Genomic DNA, 19,749 nt, shown 5'->3' with positions numbered 1-19,749 from the left:
ATTGTGGTGATCATTTCTCAATATACACAAATACTGAATCATAATGTTGGACACCTGAAACTACAATGTTGTATGTCAATTATACCTAAGTAGAAAAAATAGTAGTACATATAGATAGATGGTAAAAAAAAAAAGTCTTAGGCAATAAGTAGATTGTCCAAAATAATGTAATTAATAAACAATGAAATGAGTAATGGCAGATTTATTTTTATTTCATTAAAGCCCTTGCTGTTTTTGACATAAGTCAAGATATGACTCGAGACAGGCCATAAGGACTTGGATGTTTGTGAGTACAGCCATAACTCATTTTATTGTGCTTCACTTTATTGTGTGTCACAGATGTTGCATTTTTTGATTTTACCAACTGAAGGCAAGACCCTCCACTAGCAAAAAAAATTGCAACTCGTTTTATTGTGGTAATTATTTTATTGTTGTGGTCTGGAACTGAACGTGCAATATCTTCGAGATATATTGTATGATGCCAACCTTTTTATGTCATGAAAAAATATTTGCCAGAACAAGTTCCTCAGCAATAAAAATAAAGTAAGAGCTAACAGTTAAAGAGTTAATTACTATGAGCCAGATACTATTCTAAACGTATCATATTCATTCATTCATTTAATCCTCATGACAACCCCAAAAGGGTGAATACCTGCATTTTACGAATAAGGTTTCCACGTCATCTCACATTACTGCCGTTTGAAACAGATCCTTGGTTGGAGAGGTCACCAGGCCCAACCCCACATTGCTGTAGTCAGGATGGTCATACACTTTAGGTAAGTGAGGTTTCAGAGATGGCTTCCCTTCATACAGCCTCTGTAGTTTTGACCTGTGAAATGTAAATTTTCATATAGTTAGGTTATAATGTGTTAGACTTCATCTTTTTCCCCTATTTCAAAAACCAAAAGCTCTTCCAGTCCATAGCTCAAATATTTCCTTGTGCAGTTTCATGTCATACAAAAATGTTTTCTTCAACTTTCTGATTTTGAAATAAAAAACATGCCCATTCACATAATTACTACTAATAAGTTAAAAATATGAATTTTGATTCTATAGAATAAGTCCATTTCACTTTTTTTCAATCCAAGTTTTCATCCAGTAAAACATTAGTCTTGAGAAATATAGAGACACTTTAATATCAGACCAAAATGAGAAAAAAAGACTGAGACCTAATCGTAGGCCTATAGAACACATGCCCTCTTCACACACCTCACCATCACACTACTTTTACCTGGTACATTGTGTGCAAGCATCAAGAAAAAATTACAAGGCAAACCAAAAGGCAAAAAACACAGTTTGAAGAGACAAGCATCAGAACCAGACATGGCAAAGTTGGAATTATTAGACTATAATTAATTAATTATTAGACTATAATATAATTAGATGGCAATTAATATGCTGAGAACTCTAATGGAAAAAGTAGACAGCTTACAAGAACAGATGGATAATGTAGTAGAGAGATAGAAATTCTAAGAAAGAATCAAGAAGAAATGCTAGAGATCTAAACACTGTTACAGAAATGAAGAATGCCTTTGATGGGTTCATTAAGTAGATTGGACATGGTTGAGGAAAGAATCTCTGAGCTTGAAGATATCACAATAAAAACTTCCAAAACTGAAAAGCAAAAAGAAAAGAAGACTGAAAAACAAACAACTACAAAAGACATAACATATGTAATATGAATACCAGAAGGATCCAAAAAAAAAAAAAAGAAACAGAGAAATTCCTGAAGCAATGACTGAGGATTTCCCCCAAATTAATGTCAGACACCAAATCACAAGTCCAGGAAGTTCAGAGAACACCCAATAAAAAAACACCTTACGAATAACAAGATGAGTTACATCTGACTTCTCCTCAGAAACCATGCAGGCAAGAAAGTAGAGTGAAATATTTAAAATGTTGAGAGAAAAAACCCACCTATCTACAATTCTGTATCCTGTGGAATTATTCTTCAACATAGACTTTCTCAGACAAACAGAAATTGAAGGCATCTGTTGCCAGTAGACCTGCCTTGCAAGAAATGTTAAAAAAAAAAAAAGTTCTTCAGAGGGAGGGAGAAAGATACAAGTCAGAAACTCAGATCTATAGAAAAACAGGAAGAACATTACAGAAGAAATAAGTGAAGGTAAAATAAAAACTTTTATTTTTCTTATTTTTAATTGATCTAACAGTTTGCTCAGAATATTAGCAACAATATATTTGATGATTAAAACTTCTATGTAAGTGAAATGAGTGACCTCAGTGATACAAGGGATGGGAGGGAGAAATTAGGAATACTTTGTTATTATAAGGTACTTGCACTACTTGTGAAGCAGTGTACTGTAATTTGAAAGTGGACTTGGATTAATTGTATGTGTATATTGTAAACTCTAGGGCAACCACTAAAAAGAGTTTTTAAAAAGTAAATGCTTCTTGATAGGCTAAGAAAGGATAGAAAGTGGAATCATGTAAAATGCTTAATTAAAACCACAAAAGGTAGAAAAAGAGTGGAAGACAAAAATAGGAACAGATAACAAGGGCAACAAATAGAAATCAGTAGCAAATACGGTAGATATTAATCCAACTATATCAATAATCACTTTAATGTCAATGGTCCAGATACACCAAGTAAAAGATAGAGATTGTTGGTGTGGATCAAAAAAACAAGACCAAATACATGTTGTCTGTAAGAAACACACTTTACGTATAAAGACACATACGGATTGAAAGTAAAGGATGGGAAAAAGATATACTATGCTAACAATGGTCAAAAGAAAGTGAGAGTAGCCATATTAATTTCTGAACAGACTTCAGACCAAGGAAAATTATCAGGGATAAAGAAGGACATTATATAAAATGATAAAGGGGTCAGTTTTCCAAGAAGACGTGACAGTCCTTAATGTGTATGTGCCTAACAACAGAACACAAAAATATATGAAGCAAAACTGTTAGAACTGGGCTGGCCCGGTGGCTCAGGCGGTTGGAGCTCTGTGCTCCTAACTCCGAAGGCTGCCAGTTTGATTCCCACATGGGCCAGTGGGCTCTCAACCACAAGGTTTCCAGTTCAATTCTTCGAGTCCCGCAAGGGATGATGGACTGCACCCCCTGCAACTAAGATTGAACACGGCACCTTCAGCTGAGCTGCCGCTGAGCTCCCGGATGGCTCAGTTGGTTGGAGCGTGTGCTCTCAACCACAAGGTTGCCGGTTCCACTCCCGCAAGGGATGGTGGGCTGCGCCCCCTGTAACTAGTAACGGCAACTGGCCCTGGACCTGAGCTGCGCCCTCCACAACTAAGACTGAAAGGACAACAACTTGAAGCTGAACGGCACCCTCCACAACTAAGATTGAAAGGACAACAAGTTGACTTGGAAAAAAGTCCTGGAAGTACACACTGTTCCCCAGTAAAGTCCTGTTCCTCTTCCCCAATAAAATTAAAAAACAACAACAACAACAAAAACACAAAACTGTTAGAACTGCAAGGAGAAATAGATGAAGCCACTATTAAAGTTGGAGACTTCAACACTTGGTCAGAAATGGACAGACTTAAAAATAAAGTAGTGCTTTGACGGTAACTTACAGCATTGAATGCATATATTAAAAAATAAGGAAGATCTAAAATCAGTGCTCTAAGCTTCCACGTTAGGAAACTAGAAAAAGAAGAGTAAATTAAATCTAATGTGAGCAGAAGAAAGGAAATAATACAAATTAGAGCAAAAATCAATTAAATTGAAAACAAGAAATCAATAGAGAAAACAACAAAAGCAAAAGCTGGTTCTTTGAAAAGAGCAATAAAATCAGTAAGCCTCTAGCGAGACTAAGACAAAAAAGACACAAACTGCTAATATTAGAAATGAAAGAAGAGACATCACTATAGATCCTGTGGATATTAAAAGAATAATAAAGGAATACTATGAACAATTCTGTGCCCCCAAATTTGATAACCTAGATGAAATCTACCAATTCCTTGAAAGACACCATCAGCTAAAATTCACACAAGCATAAACGGACAATATCACTAGGCCTATACAGACGGTTCCTGGCTTACAGTGGTTAGACTTACGATTTTTTGACTTTATGATGGTAAAGCAATACATATTTAGTAGGAACTGTACTTCAAATTTTGATCTTTTCCCGGGCTGGCAGTCTGTGGTATGATACTCTCATGATGCTGGGCAGTGGAGCTCTCAGCTATGTGATTACAAGAGTAAATGACCACTACTCTACACCTTAAATGTATTTTTGTAGTAGTAGATGCATTTTGACTTAAGAATGCACTTAATATTTTCAACTTAAAATGGGTTTATCTAGACATAACCCCATGATAAGGAGTATTTGTATTTATTAAAGAGATCAATAATTAATAACTTTCCAAAACAAAGCACCAGGCCTAGATGGATTTACTGGTGAATTCCACCAAACGTTTAACAAATAAATTATACCAATTTTCTACAATCTCTTCCAGAAGATAGATGTAGAGGGAATACTTCCCAACTTATCTGTCATAGATGTAAAAATCCTCAACAAAATATTAGCAAGTTGAATCCAACAATGTACTGTATTTCCTCGAAAATAGTACCAGATCTTATATTAATTTTTGCTCCAAAAGGTGCATTAGGGCTTATTTTCAGGGGATGTCTTATTTTTTTCATGTCCAGCTTTCTACATTTCTTCATTTATTCATGTACATAAATCTACATTTATTCAAATACAGTCATGTCGTCTTCTTCTGGAACATTGTCATAACTCTCCAAACCCCAAATTCTGGCGTGAATTTCTTGCGACTCCATTTCCTGTAGAACCATTGGCCCCAATCTCTCATGTCCAGCAACAGAGCTCTACTTAAATGAGCACTTCTTGTCCATGTAGCCTGCTCGTTGTGCATTGGCAACATAGCTGTCAGTGATTTTATCCCATGGATTCTTCACCCAAGTGATGACCGCTTGCAGGTTAGCTTCACAAAGTTTCCACACTGATTTCTCTCCATTGTATTTTCAGTGTAGTCGTTGATTTCCGAGCTCAAGTGGTCCTTGAATGGATTGTATTGCAATATCAAGAGTCTGGAGACAGGCAGTCAATCCTGCGGGAATCATTATTTGATCTATTCTTCTCTCCGCCAGGAAGTTCTTCATGTCTTTAGTGCGATGAGTGCTGGCTGCATCCCAGACTGGCAGACCTCTGTTCTTTCAAGAACAGACTAGCAGACCTCTTTGGCCACCTTGCAAAACAAGTGGCAGCATTAAATCGACCTACTTCCTTATAACTGCTTGTGTGCACTAGGCTTTTTCGTCTTCAAGAACATAAATGCTTGAACACATTCAACCTTATCTTTCTTGCCCTTAGTGATGATTAGAGGTGGGGCTTTCTTTCCATCCAGATGAATTGCCAAAATACAGGTAACACATGCCCTTTCGTAACCAGTGGAGGGAATGCAGATTGACAAGGCACCCCTCTGATCAATTGTCGTTTGAGATCCTTGGCCAATAAACACTGCAGTTTCATCCATAGCAATCATGTTGGAGAGTTGGTATTTGGAAAAGTCGATGCCATCAACAAAGGACTTGAATGCAAGTGCACTTTTAATAACTTCAGTTGGTCTTCCAGCTTGAACACTGTTGTTGATCTTAGAGACAGCTCATATCGCTGAAGGAAGCGATCCAGCCAGTGTAGTGATGCTTTGGATTCTTCTGGGGATATTTCTAACTGTGGTGCCATTGCAAGGGCAAATGCTTGAATATCAGCCCTGCGCACAACCAAAGCGCTGTGCTCTTCTGTCAGCAATCCATTCACAGATGATGTGTTCCAGCTCAGGAAATAATGGTTGCCGACCTGATCCACACTTGCACTTCTTAGCATTTCCCTCGCCCACCTTTTGACTGAGGTTATCGTACTCTGCTCGCCATTTCCAGACCATTTGGAGATCCAACTTCTCTTTGCAGAAAGCCATAAGATTCTTGCCCTGGGAGTCCTCCATGGTTCCTTTCTTGTACTCGATGGAATAGCTCTTTCTTTTTGCACTCATCTTTTCTGGGGGTCAAAATATTTTTCCCTTTAAATCTACCATTAGATCAGTGTTAATTGAAGACTTATGAGACAGGAGTGGCAACAAAAATGATGACAGTTAAGAATGATGGTCCATACAAAAGTGACGAAAAATTGCAGGCACCAAAATTCAGAAAACATTTCTTTATTTCACACGAGTGCATTAAGTACGTCCATTACAACACACGACATATTAATTATGAAGATTTGTATTAGACACAACCACGTCCGTTCATTATCGTGTGTGGTGTCTGTACCCCGATTGGTCATTTGGCGATAAGTCTCGAGTTCATCAGTTTACATAGGCGTTTACCTCTCATCCAAAGGCGTCCGCTTGGGTATTTACAAATACTTAATTATAATTTATATTATCGTTTATTTTAAGTATTAATGCCAATATTTATTTATGTTTAATTATATATTAATATTATTATTTTATAATGCAGTATGTCCGTCGTGTGTTGCAACGCACGTACTAAATGCGTCTGTCTGGCTGACGATCTTAATGGGCTTATTTTTGGTGTAGGGCTTATATTACGCACATTTGGAAAAATGATGCTAGGGCTTATTTTCAGATTAGGTCTTATTTCGGGGAAATCTGATATAAAAAATAATTATACACCATGACCAAGTGGGATTTATCCCAGGCGTGTAAGAACATTTGAAAATCAATTAATGTAATACATCATCATGCTGAAGATGAAAAAAAATCACATGATCTTATCAATAGATGCAGAAAAGCATTTGATGAAATTCAATACCCATCATGATAAAACTATCAGCAAACTAGGAATAGAGAGGAACTTTCTCAATTTGATAAAGGATATCTACAAACAACCTACGGCTAACATTGTAACTTAATAGAAGCTTTTCTGCTAAGATCAGCAATGACATAAGGATGTCCGCTCTCACCACTCCTTTTTAACACTGTATTGGAAGTTCTGGCTAATGAAATAAGACAAGAAAAGGAAGTGAAAAATATACCAATTCTGAAAGACATAAAACTTTGTTTGTAGATGACATGATCATCTATGTAGAAATCTGAGAGAATTTACCTAAAAGAAAGAAAGAAAGAAAAAAGATCTCTCCTAGAATTAATTGGCGATTATAGCAAGGTTGCAGGATACAAGGTCAACATGTAAGTCGATCACTTTTCCTATATACACATCAATGAACAAGCGGATTTGAAGTTAAAAACGATGCCATTTACATTAGCATCCCAAAAATGAAATACTCACATATAAATCTGAGAAAATCTGTACAAGATCTATATGAGCAAAACTACAAAACTCTGATTAAGGAAATCAAATAATAACCAAATAAATGGAGAGATTTTCCGTGGATAGGAAGACCGTATTGTCAAGATGTCAGTTCTTCCCAACCTGATCCAATTCAGTCAAAATTCCAGCGAGTTATTTTGTGGATGTTGACAAACTGATTCTAAAGTTTATATGGAAAGGCAAAAAAACCAGAATAGCCAACACAATATTGAATGAGAAGAGCAAACCTGCCTTTGACTTCCTATAAAGCTATAGTTATCAAGACAGTGTGGCATTAGTGAAAGAATAGGCAAATAGATCAATGGAACAGAATAGAGAGTACAGATAAAGACCAACACAAATATAGTCACCAGATCTTTGCTAAGGATCGAAGGCAATACAATGAAGCAAAGATAGACACTTCAACAAATGGTGCTGGAACAACTGTACATCCATGTGCAAAAAAGAATCCAGACACAAACCTTACACATCTTACACCTTTCACAAAAACCAACTCAAAAGAGATCATAGATAGACCTAAATGTAAAACACAAAACAAAGCTCCTCCAAGATAACATAGGAGAAAACCTAGATGGTAGTGATGATTTTTAGATAGAACACCAAAGGCACAATCCATGAAAGAATTCATAAACTGAACTTCTTTAAAATCTTTTGCTCTGCAAAAAGCATCGTCAAGAGAATGTGAAGACAAGCCACAGATTGGGAGAAAGTATTTGCAAAAGACACAACTGATAGAGGACTGTTATCCAAGATTTACAAAGAATTCTTAGAACACAACAGCAAGAAAATGGACAGCTTGATTAAAAAATGGGCCAAAGATCTGAACAGACACCTCACCAAAGAAGACATACAGATGGCAAATAAGTATATGAAAGGATGCTCAGCATTATATGTCATTAGGGAAATGCGAATTAAAACAACAGTGAAATACTACTATACACCTATTAGAATGGCCCAAATCCAGGGCACTCATGGCACCAAATGTTGGCAAGGATGTGGAGTAACAGGAACCCTCATTTACTGCTGGTGGGGATGCAAAATGGTGCAGCCACTCGGGAATATAGTTTGGCAGTTTCTTACAAACCTAAACATACTCTTACCATAGCGTCCAGCAGTCACGCTCCTTGGCATTTATCCAAACGAGTTGAAAACTTACGTTCACACAAAAACCTGCACAAGGATGTTTATAGCAGCTTTATTCATGATTGGCAGAACTTGGAAACAACTAGACGTCCTTCAGTGGGTGATGGATAAGTAAACTGGTCCATCTGGACAGTGGACTATTATTCAGCACTGAAAAGAAATGAGCCATCAAGCCACAAAAAGAAATGGAGGAAACTTTGATGCCTATTTCTAAGTGAAAGAAGCCAATCTGAAAAGGCCACGTGCTGTATAATTCCAACTGTATGGCATTCTGGAAAAGGCAGAATTGTGGAGACAGTAAAAAGATCCATGGTGTCAGGGATGAATAGGCAAAGCACAGAGGCCTTTTAGGGCAGTGAAACTATTCTGTGTGAGACTATAATGGTGGATACGTGTCATTACAGGCAGACCTCAGAGAGATTGCGGGTTCAGTTCCAGGCACCCACAATAAAGCGAGTTGTAATCTTTTTGCTGGTGGAGGGTCTTGCCTTCAATTTGTAATGAACACAACATCTGTGAAGTGCAATAAAGTATGCCTGTATACATTTGTCCAAACCCATAGAGTGTACAACACCAAGAGTGAACCCTAAAGTGAACTATAGACTTGGGGTGATGATGCTGTCATTGCAGGTTCATTGAATGTAGCAAATGCCCCATTGTTTCAGGATGTCAACAATGGGGGAGGTTGTGCATGTTTGGGGGTGGGAGGCCTATGGGAACTCTCTGTGCTTTTGCTGTGAACCTAAAACTGTTCTGAAAAATGAAGTCTGTTTTTAAAAAAGCACTCCTTTGTGTCCCTTTGCAGTCAGGTCCTTCCCCCTCCAACCCCCCCCCCCCCCCGCAGGGTGTGGTTGGTATGGGTGAACTACTGATACCATCTCCGTTCCTATAGTTCTGCCTTTTCCAGAATGCATAAATGGAAGCATACAGTATGCAGCCTTTTGTGTCTGGCTTTTACTTAGCATAACGCTTTTGAGGTTCATCCATGTCGTTGCATGTATCAGTCGTTTATTCCTTGTTACTACTGAGTAGCATTGTGCCGCATGGCTGTATGCACACAATTTGTTCATCCATTTGCCAGTTGAGGGACATTTGGGTTGTTTCTAGCTTTTGGGTTTTGTGAAAAAGTTCCTATAAACATTCATGTCTATGTGTTTAGGTGGACATAGGCTTTCTCATTTCTCTAGGGTAACTACCTAGAGTGGGATGGCTGGGGTTGTGTAGTAGGTGTGTATTTAACTTGTCAAGTTATAAGCAACTGGCAAACTTTTTAAAAGCGGAGATCCCACCTTGTGTTTCCCACGAACAGTGTATGAGCTGTTTATTTGCTTCACACTCTTTCTCTGCATCTGGTGTTGTCAGTCTTTTTCATTTTAGCTCTTCTGGTAGGTACCTAGTTACATCTAACTGTAGTTTTGATTTGTATTTTCCTAATGACTGATGATGTTAAACATCTCATATGTGCTTATTTGCCCTCTATATACCTTCTTTGATTGAAGTACTCACATTTTCGGAATAATATTTTCTTGGGTCGTTTGTCTTAGTATTGAGTTGTGAGAGTTCTTTATATATTCTAGATACAAGTTCTTTATTAGATAATGTGTTTTGCAAATATTTTCTCCCAGTCTGTGGCTTGTCTTTTCATTTTCTTAACAGTGTATTTTGGAAGACCAGCAGTTGGTTTTCATTTTTGTATTTAGGTTATTATCCTATTGAGTTCATCTTTGTATATGGTAGGAGTTAAAAACAGGTTTTTCTGTTCCCCCGCCCCATGGATGTCCAGTTGTTCTTCTGTTGGAAAGCCCATCCTTCTGCTATTGAGATTACCTTGGCACCTTGTGTCTGTTTCTTACGTATATTCTGTTCCTTTGATCTAAATATTACGCGAATACCACATTGTCTTGGTTACTGAAATTTATAGTAAGTGTTTTTAACATAGTTTTTTAGTAATTCATTTGAGTTCTCCCAACGTTAGTCTCATTTAAAAAATTGTTTGGCTATTCTAGGTCCTTTGTATTTCTATATACATTTTAGAATCAGCTTGTCAATTTCTACAAAAGCCTGGTTGGAATTTGGTTGGGATTGCATCGTAACTGCAGAGCCTAACAACTGAATCTTCTGATCCATGAAACATGTATACATTTTCATTTACTTAGGTTTTAAAAATTTCTCTCAGCAATTATTTGTAGTTTTTAGTATATAGGTCTTGCACATATTTTGTTGAATTTATTCCTAGTTCATTTTTTATAGATTAGAGCTTATTTTAAATTATTTTTAAATGTTTAAAGATTATAGTAAAGTACACATAGCAAATTTACCATCTTAACCATTTCTAAGTGTACAGTCAGCCTGTTTCATATTTTTTACACTATTATAAATGTATTGTTTGTTTCATTTCAATATCCAACTGTATAGAAATACTAGTGAGTTTTGAATATTGACCTTGTATCCCTCTACTTTGTAAATTTATTAGTTCAAGTAGCTTTTATATGTTTGAAGCTACGGAAGTTTAGCTATAGTATTTATTGAGTACTTACTATGTGCCCGGCATTACTCCGAGTGTCATACATTTAATGAGAACCACAGCACTGTGAGGACGCTGAGTCTTAGAGAGCTAAGTGGCTCGTCCGAGGTCCTGCAGCTCAGATGCATCAGACCCGCAGGAGAGGAGTGTAAGACCGAAAGCTAGAACTCTTTGTCCAGCACTTTCCTGAGCGCTTTCTGCATGCCAGGCGCCGCGCCAAGACTTGTACATACATTTTCCCACTTAATCCCTACAGAAGTCCCATGAGGGAGCTCTGTTATGCTGAGGCCTGGCTACTTGCTGAAGAAGAGACTCGATGATGAAAAGCCAGCACTGCCTTGGAAGTGGCCATACTAGGTTGCAGCCTGCAGGCTTGCCTGGAGTGGGGGGGGGGCAAGACCTTGGGGTTGGTGAGGCAGGGGGCGCAGGGCCTGGGCAGTGGCTGGAGGCACAAACCCAGTGTTTACGGAGGCTCTGCCCCTCACTGAACCTCTCTGTCTCGGCTGTTTTATCAGTACAGAATCTCTTCGCCCCTGTGACCCTTTAAAGATGTAAGTCTAGTTGTGTCATTCCCTGAACAAAAACAGTTGTTTGGAGCTGCTCCCCTTGTCTACAGACAGGTGCTGGCCCAAGACAGAGATGCAGAAACTGGGTGTGTGTGATTGGAAACTTTGGGGGCCGTTTGACACGGATGCAGCATCCAAGCACATGGCTGGATTTGAGATCTTACAGAAATATCAGTCCAAGATCAATTGGAAACTTAAAAAAAGAAAACAAGTGGTCCTTCTCCATAGACAGTTTGTGAAACCTGACTCTTAACGGCCCGGCGCTTCCCTCCGCCCTCCCTCCTCCTCCCCTGCTGTCTGCTCCAGCCAAACACACCAACACCAAAGCGTGTTCCTGCCGTTGCAGCACACTGGGATTTGTTGTTCCCTCTGTATGCCACGTTCTTCTCTCAGACCTTTAACGCCAGGCTCTGCCGTGTCACGCAGCTCCAGTCACAGGCGTGTCTTCTCAGAGAGGCCTTCTCTCGCCACCCTCTGTCTTAGGTCTTTGTTTTATTACCTCTGAGCCCTTGTTCCACAGGAAATTGCTTATCTGTCTGTCTGTTGTGTGTCTTCTCCCACTGAAATACGGATTCCATCTCTCGTACGCACCATCATCTCTCCACTTCCTAGAACTGAACCTCACACAGTGGGTGCTCAGTAAATATTTGTTAAATAACGGAAAGAATACATTGTTGTGCCGCTTAAATGAGCAGATGGCAGAGGAGTGCCCAGGGAGCAGCCATGCTGGAAACGTTAGCCGAGGCCGTTCCAGCCTCCGCCACCGTAAGGCACGCCCATCCCGCGTGCCTGGCCTGGCCCTCCAGTGCCCTTCCTCCTGCAGTGCTACCTGGGAAGGTCCTTGCCCTTGCCTGGCGGACAGTGCAGGTGAGCAGCACGTCCACTGTCCACCCAACTGGGGCACAGTGACTTGAGCCTCACTAGGCTGTTTTGTGCACTGATGGAACCCTGTTAGTTTATAATAACTGCTGACATCCTGATGGTTTTCCTGAGACGATGGGTAGCATGGGGTCCTTTGTCTGCTGAGTGAGTCACTGAGGAGAAGGATGTTTGGGGAACTCAGAAGTGGGCCATAGAGAGGCAGAGGGGGCACACCTGGTAGCCAGCAGGTGGCCGAGGGGCCACTCTGCGAACTTGGCCACGAGGCCTTCAGAATCAGAGCATCCTGTCCCTCGGGCAGGGCTGGGCGGGAACTCACCTCATTCCTCCCCGTCATGTGCCTGTTTTTTGGTTTGTTTGGTCATTCAGCAAGTATTCATTGAGACATGGTCCCTGACCGACCTCAAGGAATTCACAGTCAAGTGAGGCAGATAGATGTGAAACACATAATTATGCAAATACATAGCTACAGCTGCAACCCCTGCTAGGAAGGGTAGTGAGAGTGTGGTAAGTCAGGGAGGGCTGAAGAAGTGGCAGCTTTAGAAGGATTAAGAGCTCACTCGCCTGGGAGAATGAGTGTGTGTGCACGTGTGTGTGCATGTGCACACGTGTACATGTGGCAGGAAGTGTTCCAGTCAGAGGGAATATCCTGTGTGAAGCTGCTAGGCGGGGAAAAAGCATAATAGTCGAGAAATCAAAAGGAGGGGACCTAGAAAGGGAGGGGGTGACAGGAAGTTGGAGCTGGAACAGCAGGCAGGGCCACTCTGAGCGCTGCTGCCCCCTGGCAGGCATGGCAGGGGCTCTGTGGCACTGTGTGCCCTCCTGCCCGCCTGTGTCTCCACTTTGCCCTCAGTAGCTGGACCTCTTTGAAGGAGACTTTATAGGGCTGTTGTGGGGCTTGGCACAGTCGCCCTTTCAGCAGAAAGAGGCAGTGCCTAGCAGTGCTGGCCTTATCCCTCACTTCACACGTGGGGGGCCCTCCCGCGGAGGCTTTGCCCCGCCCTTGCGGCTCCCTCTGAAGCCTGGGGCCCCCTCGCAGCTGTGCTGTGGGTTCTAGTTGTTCTCCAGCCAGAACAAGAGGGAGATTTTGGAAAAAAGCACTCTCTTCCCTCCACTGCTTGAAATCCGTCTCTGGTTAAAACTCGTAGTCCTATCGGGAGCTTGTTTGCAAATGGCAGGAATTAAGAAAGACATTGAAGTTCATGCTGGGGAACTCCCGACTGCGGGATGGCAGGGAGGGGTGCTTGTCTCCCCTCGAGGCTCCCTCGTGGTGTCCGCTGACCCACAAAGCCCGGTGGTGGTGGCTCAGGCCGCTTGCCGTCTGCTTGGCCGCAGGGACGTGCTGAGAGGTGGAGGGCCTGCAGGGAGCAGCCAGGATTCATTTCTGCTTCAGTTATGGGAGGTCATCCCCCCATCGAGACCACACCCCACAGGGAAAGGGAGAGGATGTGGGCAGCCCGACAGCAGCAGCCGGAGCCAGCTCCCGGTGCCCCACAGGGCACTGCGCCCCTAAGGTCACTACGCCCCAGGTCACCTACTTTCTGTCAGCTCCCGAGACACACCTGCCCCTTTAGGCCTTAGTAACTACACACGCTGCCCATCTGCTTTAGATGCTGTCCCTGTGGCCTTATAGAATCGGTTTACAAGCAGCTTCTGAAGAAAGCCATCCTTGGCTCACCCTGGCAGGATAGGTGGACCGGCTACATCGGGGGCCTGCAGACAGTTCCTGGGAGCACTTCCCAAGTGTCAGTTACAGAATTGTTTCAGTGTGTCTTTGAGCTTTGTCCCCGCCCGCCGTTCCTGTGTCCCCAGAGTCTATGCATGCACACGTGCGAGGGCTGCATGGAGGAAGGAGGCCACCGGTCCTGTGTCCCGGGGGTGCTGTGCAGGATCGGAGCTGGGGCGCATCTGCTGCGTCCTAGCACTGTGACGCGGACAGGTGACACTGTCTCCCTGAGAGTCGGTTTCCTCCGCGGCCAGTGGGATAATCACGCTCCCTCGTGGGGCCCCGGCTCGGTCTGTGCCCAGGCCTGACGGCACTCCCCCCTGCCTGCTCACTGTGCAGTACGCCTGGGTGGAGAAGCACTTTGGCCCTGACTTCCTGGAGCAGGTCGTGCTGACCAGAGACAAGACCGTGGTCTCCGCCGACCTTCTCATAGACGACCGGCCAGACATCACAGGCAAGTGGCCTGCGACAGGTGAGGAGTGAGTGCAGAAGGCCCAGTGCCGCTTGGACAGACAGCTCGTGGGGCTTGGCCTCACCCGCCCCATCCTGCGTGGCTCCCACTTAACCACCTGATACGTGTCAGGCGACCAGCGCTGAGCCTCTTCCCTGTTGAGAAGACAAGGCTTTTCTCAGCATTCACCTGGGAGCCTGGAGAAGTGGCTCCCAGCTCCAGGCAGGACTTGCAGGGTGACCTTGGGTGAGTCTCTTACACCTGGAAGCTTTGCCTTCCTCGTGTTAAAGGAGGCCCCAACTATGGCTTCACAGTGTTTGTTTTTAGCAGAAAGACCTTTTCTTTTCCTGAAAGCAGTTTGAACTGAACCTAATGTATAAAATAGAAAAGTGAAGCATAATTTCTCCAGTTGAAGGTGGTTTGGGAGTTGTATTTGTCCCTTTTGCTAATGGATGCCTCCTCCCCCAAACAAACAAACAACAAAAATCCCCCAAAACCCTTGAACAGGCTTTAAAGGAGAGGAGAAATTCACTGGTGCAACCTAACTGAAAAGGCGGGACAAGAGGCCTTCAGGCATGGCTGAATCAGCAGTCCAAATAATGTCAGTCAAAATTCAGTTTCTTTATCTCCTTATTCTGCTCCGGTTTGCTTTTATACTTCGGCAGCCTCTTTCCTCCTGGTAACCACCTGTAGTTTCAGGGTTAAATCCTATTCTTTTGGACCCTCAGTGGCACAATACAGAATATTTCTTCACTCACGACAGGTGGTTTGGGAAACATGGCCATCTGTATACTAGTCACTGTGTCCAAAGGGTAGAGTCCATGGCGTGCCCACCCCCGGCCTCCCAAACCATGCAGTTTCTCAAAGAGAGTCAGGGCTCAGTGCCAGGGGGGACTGTGGACCCTGAGGGTCCCAGAGACCCACTCGGCTTCCATCTTCAGCCAGGGAAGAGGCCGCTGCAGGAGGAGTGAGGCCGGCCATAACCCGAAGGCCAGTGCCGGTATGGACATGTGCACACGAGGCGGCGTGTGGGCCCCGGGCCAGCAGCTGGTGAGCTGCAGAGCTGATGCCAGCCCATGCAGGATGCCTGTGGGAGTGAGGAAGGGCAGGGCATGAACACGGCACGGTTTATCACCGTGACCGGGCTGGTCACAGCCTCCGCAGTCACTGCTTGCCGAGCACCACTGCATGCTGGGCCACTGCTTCACGGGGGCCCGTGAGACAGGTGCTGGGGCGGTCACTGCTTTACTGAAGGGGAAACCGAGTCTCAGAGGTGAGTTGCTTGACTGAGGACGCTCGGGAATTGGTCCCAGGTGGCCTCTCCAGGCTCCTGACACTGGACTGACTGCTGCTTTCCTGCCCACAGGGGCCGAGCCCAACCCCAGCTGGGAACACGTCCTCTTCACAGCCTGCCACAATCGGCACGTACAGCTGCAGCCCCCCAGCCGCAGGCTGCACTCCTGGGCGGACGACTGGAAGGCCATTCTGGACAGCAAGCGGCCCCGCTGAGCTGGACTGTGCTCTGGGCTCCTCTGCGGGGCCCCTGACCTCAGGGCTCCCAGCCCCAGGGCCTGGGGGGCTGGTGCTCTGGCCTGAGGTCTTCCTCTCAGGTACCCCAGGCCCACTGCGTGTCTTCTCCCTTTCCCCAGCCCTGCCAGGCCTTAAAGTGACCTCGGGGCAGGACTGGCCGTGGGCCCTGGACTGGGCCCGCGCAGCCAGGCAGTGGAGGCTGCCCTCAGGTCTGGGGTCCAGTCGGACGGGAGGAGCAGGGGCGTGGTCCTCCCCTCAGGGAAGGCCCCTTCCCCGGCTGGCGGCCCATCCGGGAGGAGGCGGCAGCAAGATGGCTGAGGTGCTCCCGGTCCTGAGAGGGTAATGAGCTGGCCCAGGTGGGGTGAGCCAGTCTGTTCCCAGCCCGGTGTCCCCAGTGTCCTGCCGCGGTTCGGCACTCGCTTCACCGAGTTCCAGGGCGTGCCAGGCTGTGCTGGGCGGGTGCCACACACGTCCTGCCTCTGACCCCGCGCACATGGTTCTTGTACCTTGTGCTCGGGCCCCGCTCAGGGCCAGCGGAGTCATCAGGCTTGAACGTGGATGGAAGGCATGGAAAATAAATGCTGTTTACGTGTCACCTCCGGCTGTGGCCTCCTCTAGCCCCCACCCTCGGCACCAGCTGCACATCTTGTAAGTACCTGGCCCAACCCCGCTGCACTGGTGGGAAGGTGAGGAGAGCGCAGCTTCGCCCGCCCCAAGCACCGGGCCCTGGTGAGGCGGCCGGGCTGGCCCCACCCCACAGCCCACACTGATGGTGAAGTTGGGCAAATGCTCTCCACTCAGGTGCCTCCTCCCCACGCCTGCCCCTGGTTCTCCAGCCCCTCCTGGCCCACACGTGCCGCGGCATTCCCACCCTCTGCTCCTCTCCCATGGCTCAGTTTCTGTAGGACCCCAGGAGCCATGTGAGGTAGCAGGTTGATGTGATAGTCTCAGCAGTTGTTCCTTTTGACCCACTGGGAAGTGGCAGCTTGAACAACCACCTCCCTGTGTTTCTCAAGAGGTCTCTTCACTCTTCCTGCTCCCCCTCTGTCCTCCCCATCATTGCCCTTGCAAGGAACCCCCTAATTTGGGGCCTGGCAGACCTTTCAGCCCCCTGTGGCAGGCACTGCTGCGCTACCCGGGGTAAGTCAGCTGGGAGAAAAGATGAGAGCAGGTGCCTGAGTCTCAGGGCTGGCGTTCGTGACCTGCTGTTCTGGCTCTGGGCCTCTGGAGCCTGGGCTTGGTCACCCCAGATTAGGAAGGACTCGGCTTGGCCAAAGGCTGGCAGAGTAGCGGGCTTTGCACTCCTGACGAGGAGTATATTTGGGATTGCATCACGTGACCCAGAGGCCACCTGGCCCAAGCAGGGGAGGGTCCAGGTCCCAGCCGTCCTGATCTGAGGCCCTGGAAGAAAGCCAGACCCGGGAAAAAAATAATTGCAGGGGTAACGATGCTTCAGAATGCGGCTGCAGCAGGCAAGAGGAGGTGGCCACCAAGGAGGGGCAGAACGACCCTAGGGCTGAGGGCTGCAGGGGACGGCCCAATCTGGCTGGCTGGGCTGAGAGCAGACCTCGTCCGTTACCCCTGCTGCAGAAGCTCAACAGTGAAAGCAGGTAGGGCAGAGGCTGCTCCCGCCTCCCCCCCCACCCTCCCCCGCCCAAAACTGGGCCATGTGACCAGTGCACCAAGCAGAAGCCACCTCCTGGATGCAGATGTCCCCTTGACAGGGACGAAAATGAGGGAGAGTGAGGGGATATCAGCCCCTCCAGGGAGTGGAGACTCTGAGCTAAGTGGGTCTACTAGGTTGGTGCAAAAGTAATTGCGGGTCAAAAAGTTAAAAATAATTGCAAAAACTGCAACTACTTTTGCACCAACTTAGTAGAGCCTGAGTTAGAGAACAAAGATGACCATTTTAGGTGGAAAGAGACTCAGTTTTAATTGAAAATTTAAAAAAATACTGTAGTGATAAGTTATTAGTGACCAGTTCTAGTTAATAAAGACATACCTGGTCTTTCCCACATTCTGCAGAAAGCCAGGGCTCAGAGAGGTACATTGATAAGCCCCAGGCCACCCAGCAAGCAGGGCTGGGTTTGGAACTCACCTCCCAAAGCCTGTAGGGAAGATCCAGAAGGCAGCTGGGCAGTGGGGAGAGACTCAGAACAGGGAGCTTGGAGAGTGGGGCCCACGTTTGCCACGGCTTGCTGCGTGACCTTGCCTGTTTTCAGAACTGATCAGCTTCCATGAGAAAGGGTTGCAGGAAATAAGACGTTTATTTAGTTCAGAACCTTGCTGCGCAGTGGAAGAAACTGACTTGCTCTGTGAGACATGGTGGTGGGCTCGTCAGCACTGCATAGGGGAGGAGCGGTGGGCTTTGCAAGGTCTGATGGGAGCCAGGGGTCCTGTCCAGGTCTGGCAGCCAGGTGGCAGCACAGCCCACTTGAAACGCAGTGTGCTGCGGCTAGAGGAAGAGGGACGGGGAGGGGCGGGTGCTAGTGATTGGTGAGGGCACAGGCAACGGTAGGGAGGGAAGACCGAGTTCCCTAAGCCCCCTTCGGGCCCTCCTAGACCAGCTTTCTGCCCCTCTTCCCAGGCTGCTGTGGCAGGTTGGACCCTTGGTGTCAGCCAGGCTGATGATGCAAATCCAGCCTGCCTGGCCAGCACAACACCTTGTCTCCAGCCACAAACCTCAAACACCCACCAGCCTCAAGATCTGAAGTTGTCCTGAGGAGAAGTCATTTTACTTCTGAGTTGGGAGTTTGTGCAGGTCCCAGGTGTCAGGCTTGCGGCGAGATAATGAGGTTACGAGAGTCAGGCGGGTTGAGAAAGTGAGTACTTTATTCTGCGCCCCCGGGCGAGGTTCAACGTCCGCAGACGGGGGCGGCGAAGTCGCGCCCAGGGCAGAGCGAGGGAGGCTTATATGCGGTTTTTGGGGTTGGGGTTGGCTGAGTGAGGTGGCAGATGAGCAGGTCCCCCCAGCGCAGATCGGGCGCGAGCGGCTGTGTCCGGAGTTGCTTATCGCACCAGCGGTCTGCTGCCTTTTCTGGGAAACGCCAGGGGCCTCAGTCTCTGTCACGCGGGGACGGGTCTGACTTGGCAGAGGGGCATGACTTGGCTCCTGGGGACGGGTTTGACTTGGCAGAGGGGTATGACTTGGCTCCCGACTGCTTTGACCATGTCCATAGCTGACCTAACACCAGGCTGGCTCTGGCCTGTACCTAACCCATCCGTGGCTCCCTGTTGCACTGAAGATGGTGTGGAGACTTCTCAGCACTCAGGAGGTCCTTCACGACCTGTCCCGCTCCCAGCCCTCAGACGTCCTGGTCTCCTTGCAGTTCCTTGAATGCGTCGTACCTGTGTCTGCACATGCTGTTTGTTTCTATTGCCAGAGGGCGTTCTTTCTGCACCAACCCCAACTCCTGGTGAGGAGTCAGCTTGCTGTCTCCCCAAGCCCTGTGCCATCCCCGGAATCAGGGCTGGTCTGTGGCAGCAACTGCATTTGCAGGGGTTTTTTTGTCCAGAGCTGCCCAGTCTTTGGGGCTGGGCCTTGCAGAGGGAGAGGCCGGCCTGAATCACAAAGCAGCAGTCCTCAAAAGACTATGCTGGGGTTGTGATGAAATGACTCTGAAGGATAGAA

General features: G+C 46.0%; 1 protein-coding gene across 8 annotated transcripts in view; it reads left to right on the top strand.

Moving 5' to 3' along the window:
• Positions 1-16,713, top strand: part of NT5M (5',3'-nucleotidase, mitochondrial) — a 42,680-nt gene extending 25,967 nt beyond the window's left edge. For 2 of the 8 annotated variants that reach the window (XM_033090791.1, XM_033090795.1), the window contains exons 4-6: positions 14,477-14,609; positions 15,530-15,588; positions 15,955-16,713. In XM_033090791.1, the coding sequence (XP_032946682.1) occupies positions 14,477-14,609; positions 15,530-15,588; positions 15,955-16,461 (699 nt within the window). In that variant the 3' untranslated portion in view covers positions 16,462-16,713. Of the gene's footprint in view, positions 1-11,582; positions 12,970-14,476; positions 14,610-15,529; positions 15,639-15,954 lie in introns of those variants that run through there. The other 6 variants (XM_033090792.1, XM_033090794.1, XM_033090797.1 and 3 more) reach the window with 6 other exon arrangements.
• The last annotated feature ends 3,036 nt before the right edge of the window (positions 16,714-19,749 follow it).

Source organism: Rhinolophus ferrumequinum, chromosome 21, assembly GCF_004115265.2.
Source record: "Rhinolophus ferrumequinum isolate MPI-CBG mRhiFer1 chromosome 21, mRhiFer1_v1.p, whole genome shotgun sequence".
NCBI classification, from domain to species: Eukaryota; Metazoa; Chordata; class Mammalia; order Chiroptera; family Rhinolophidae; genus Rhinolophus; species Rhinolophus ferrumequinum.
The sequence above is the reverse complement of the archived record's forward strand: the minus strand, read 5'-3'. Positions and strand labels throughout refer to the sequence as shown.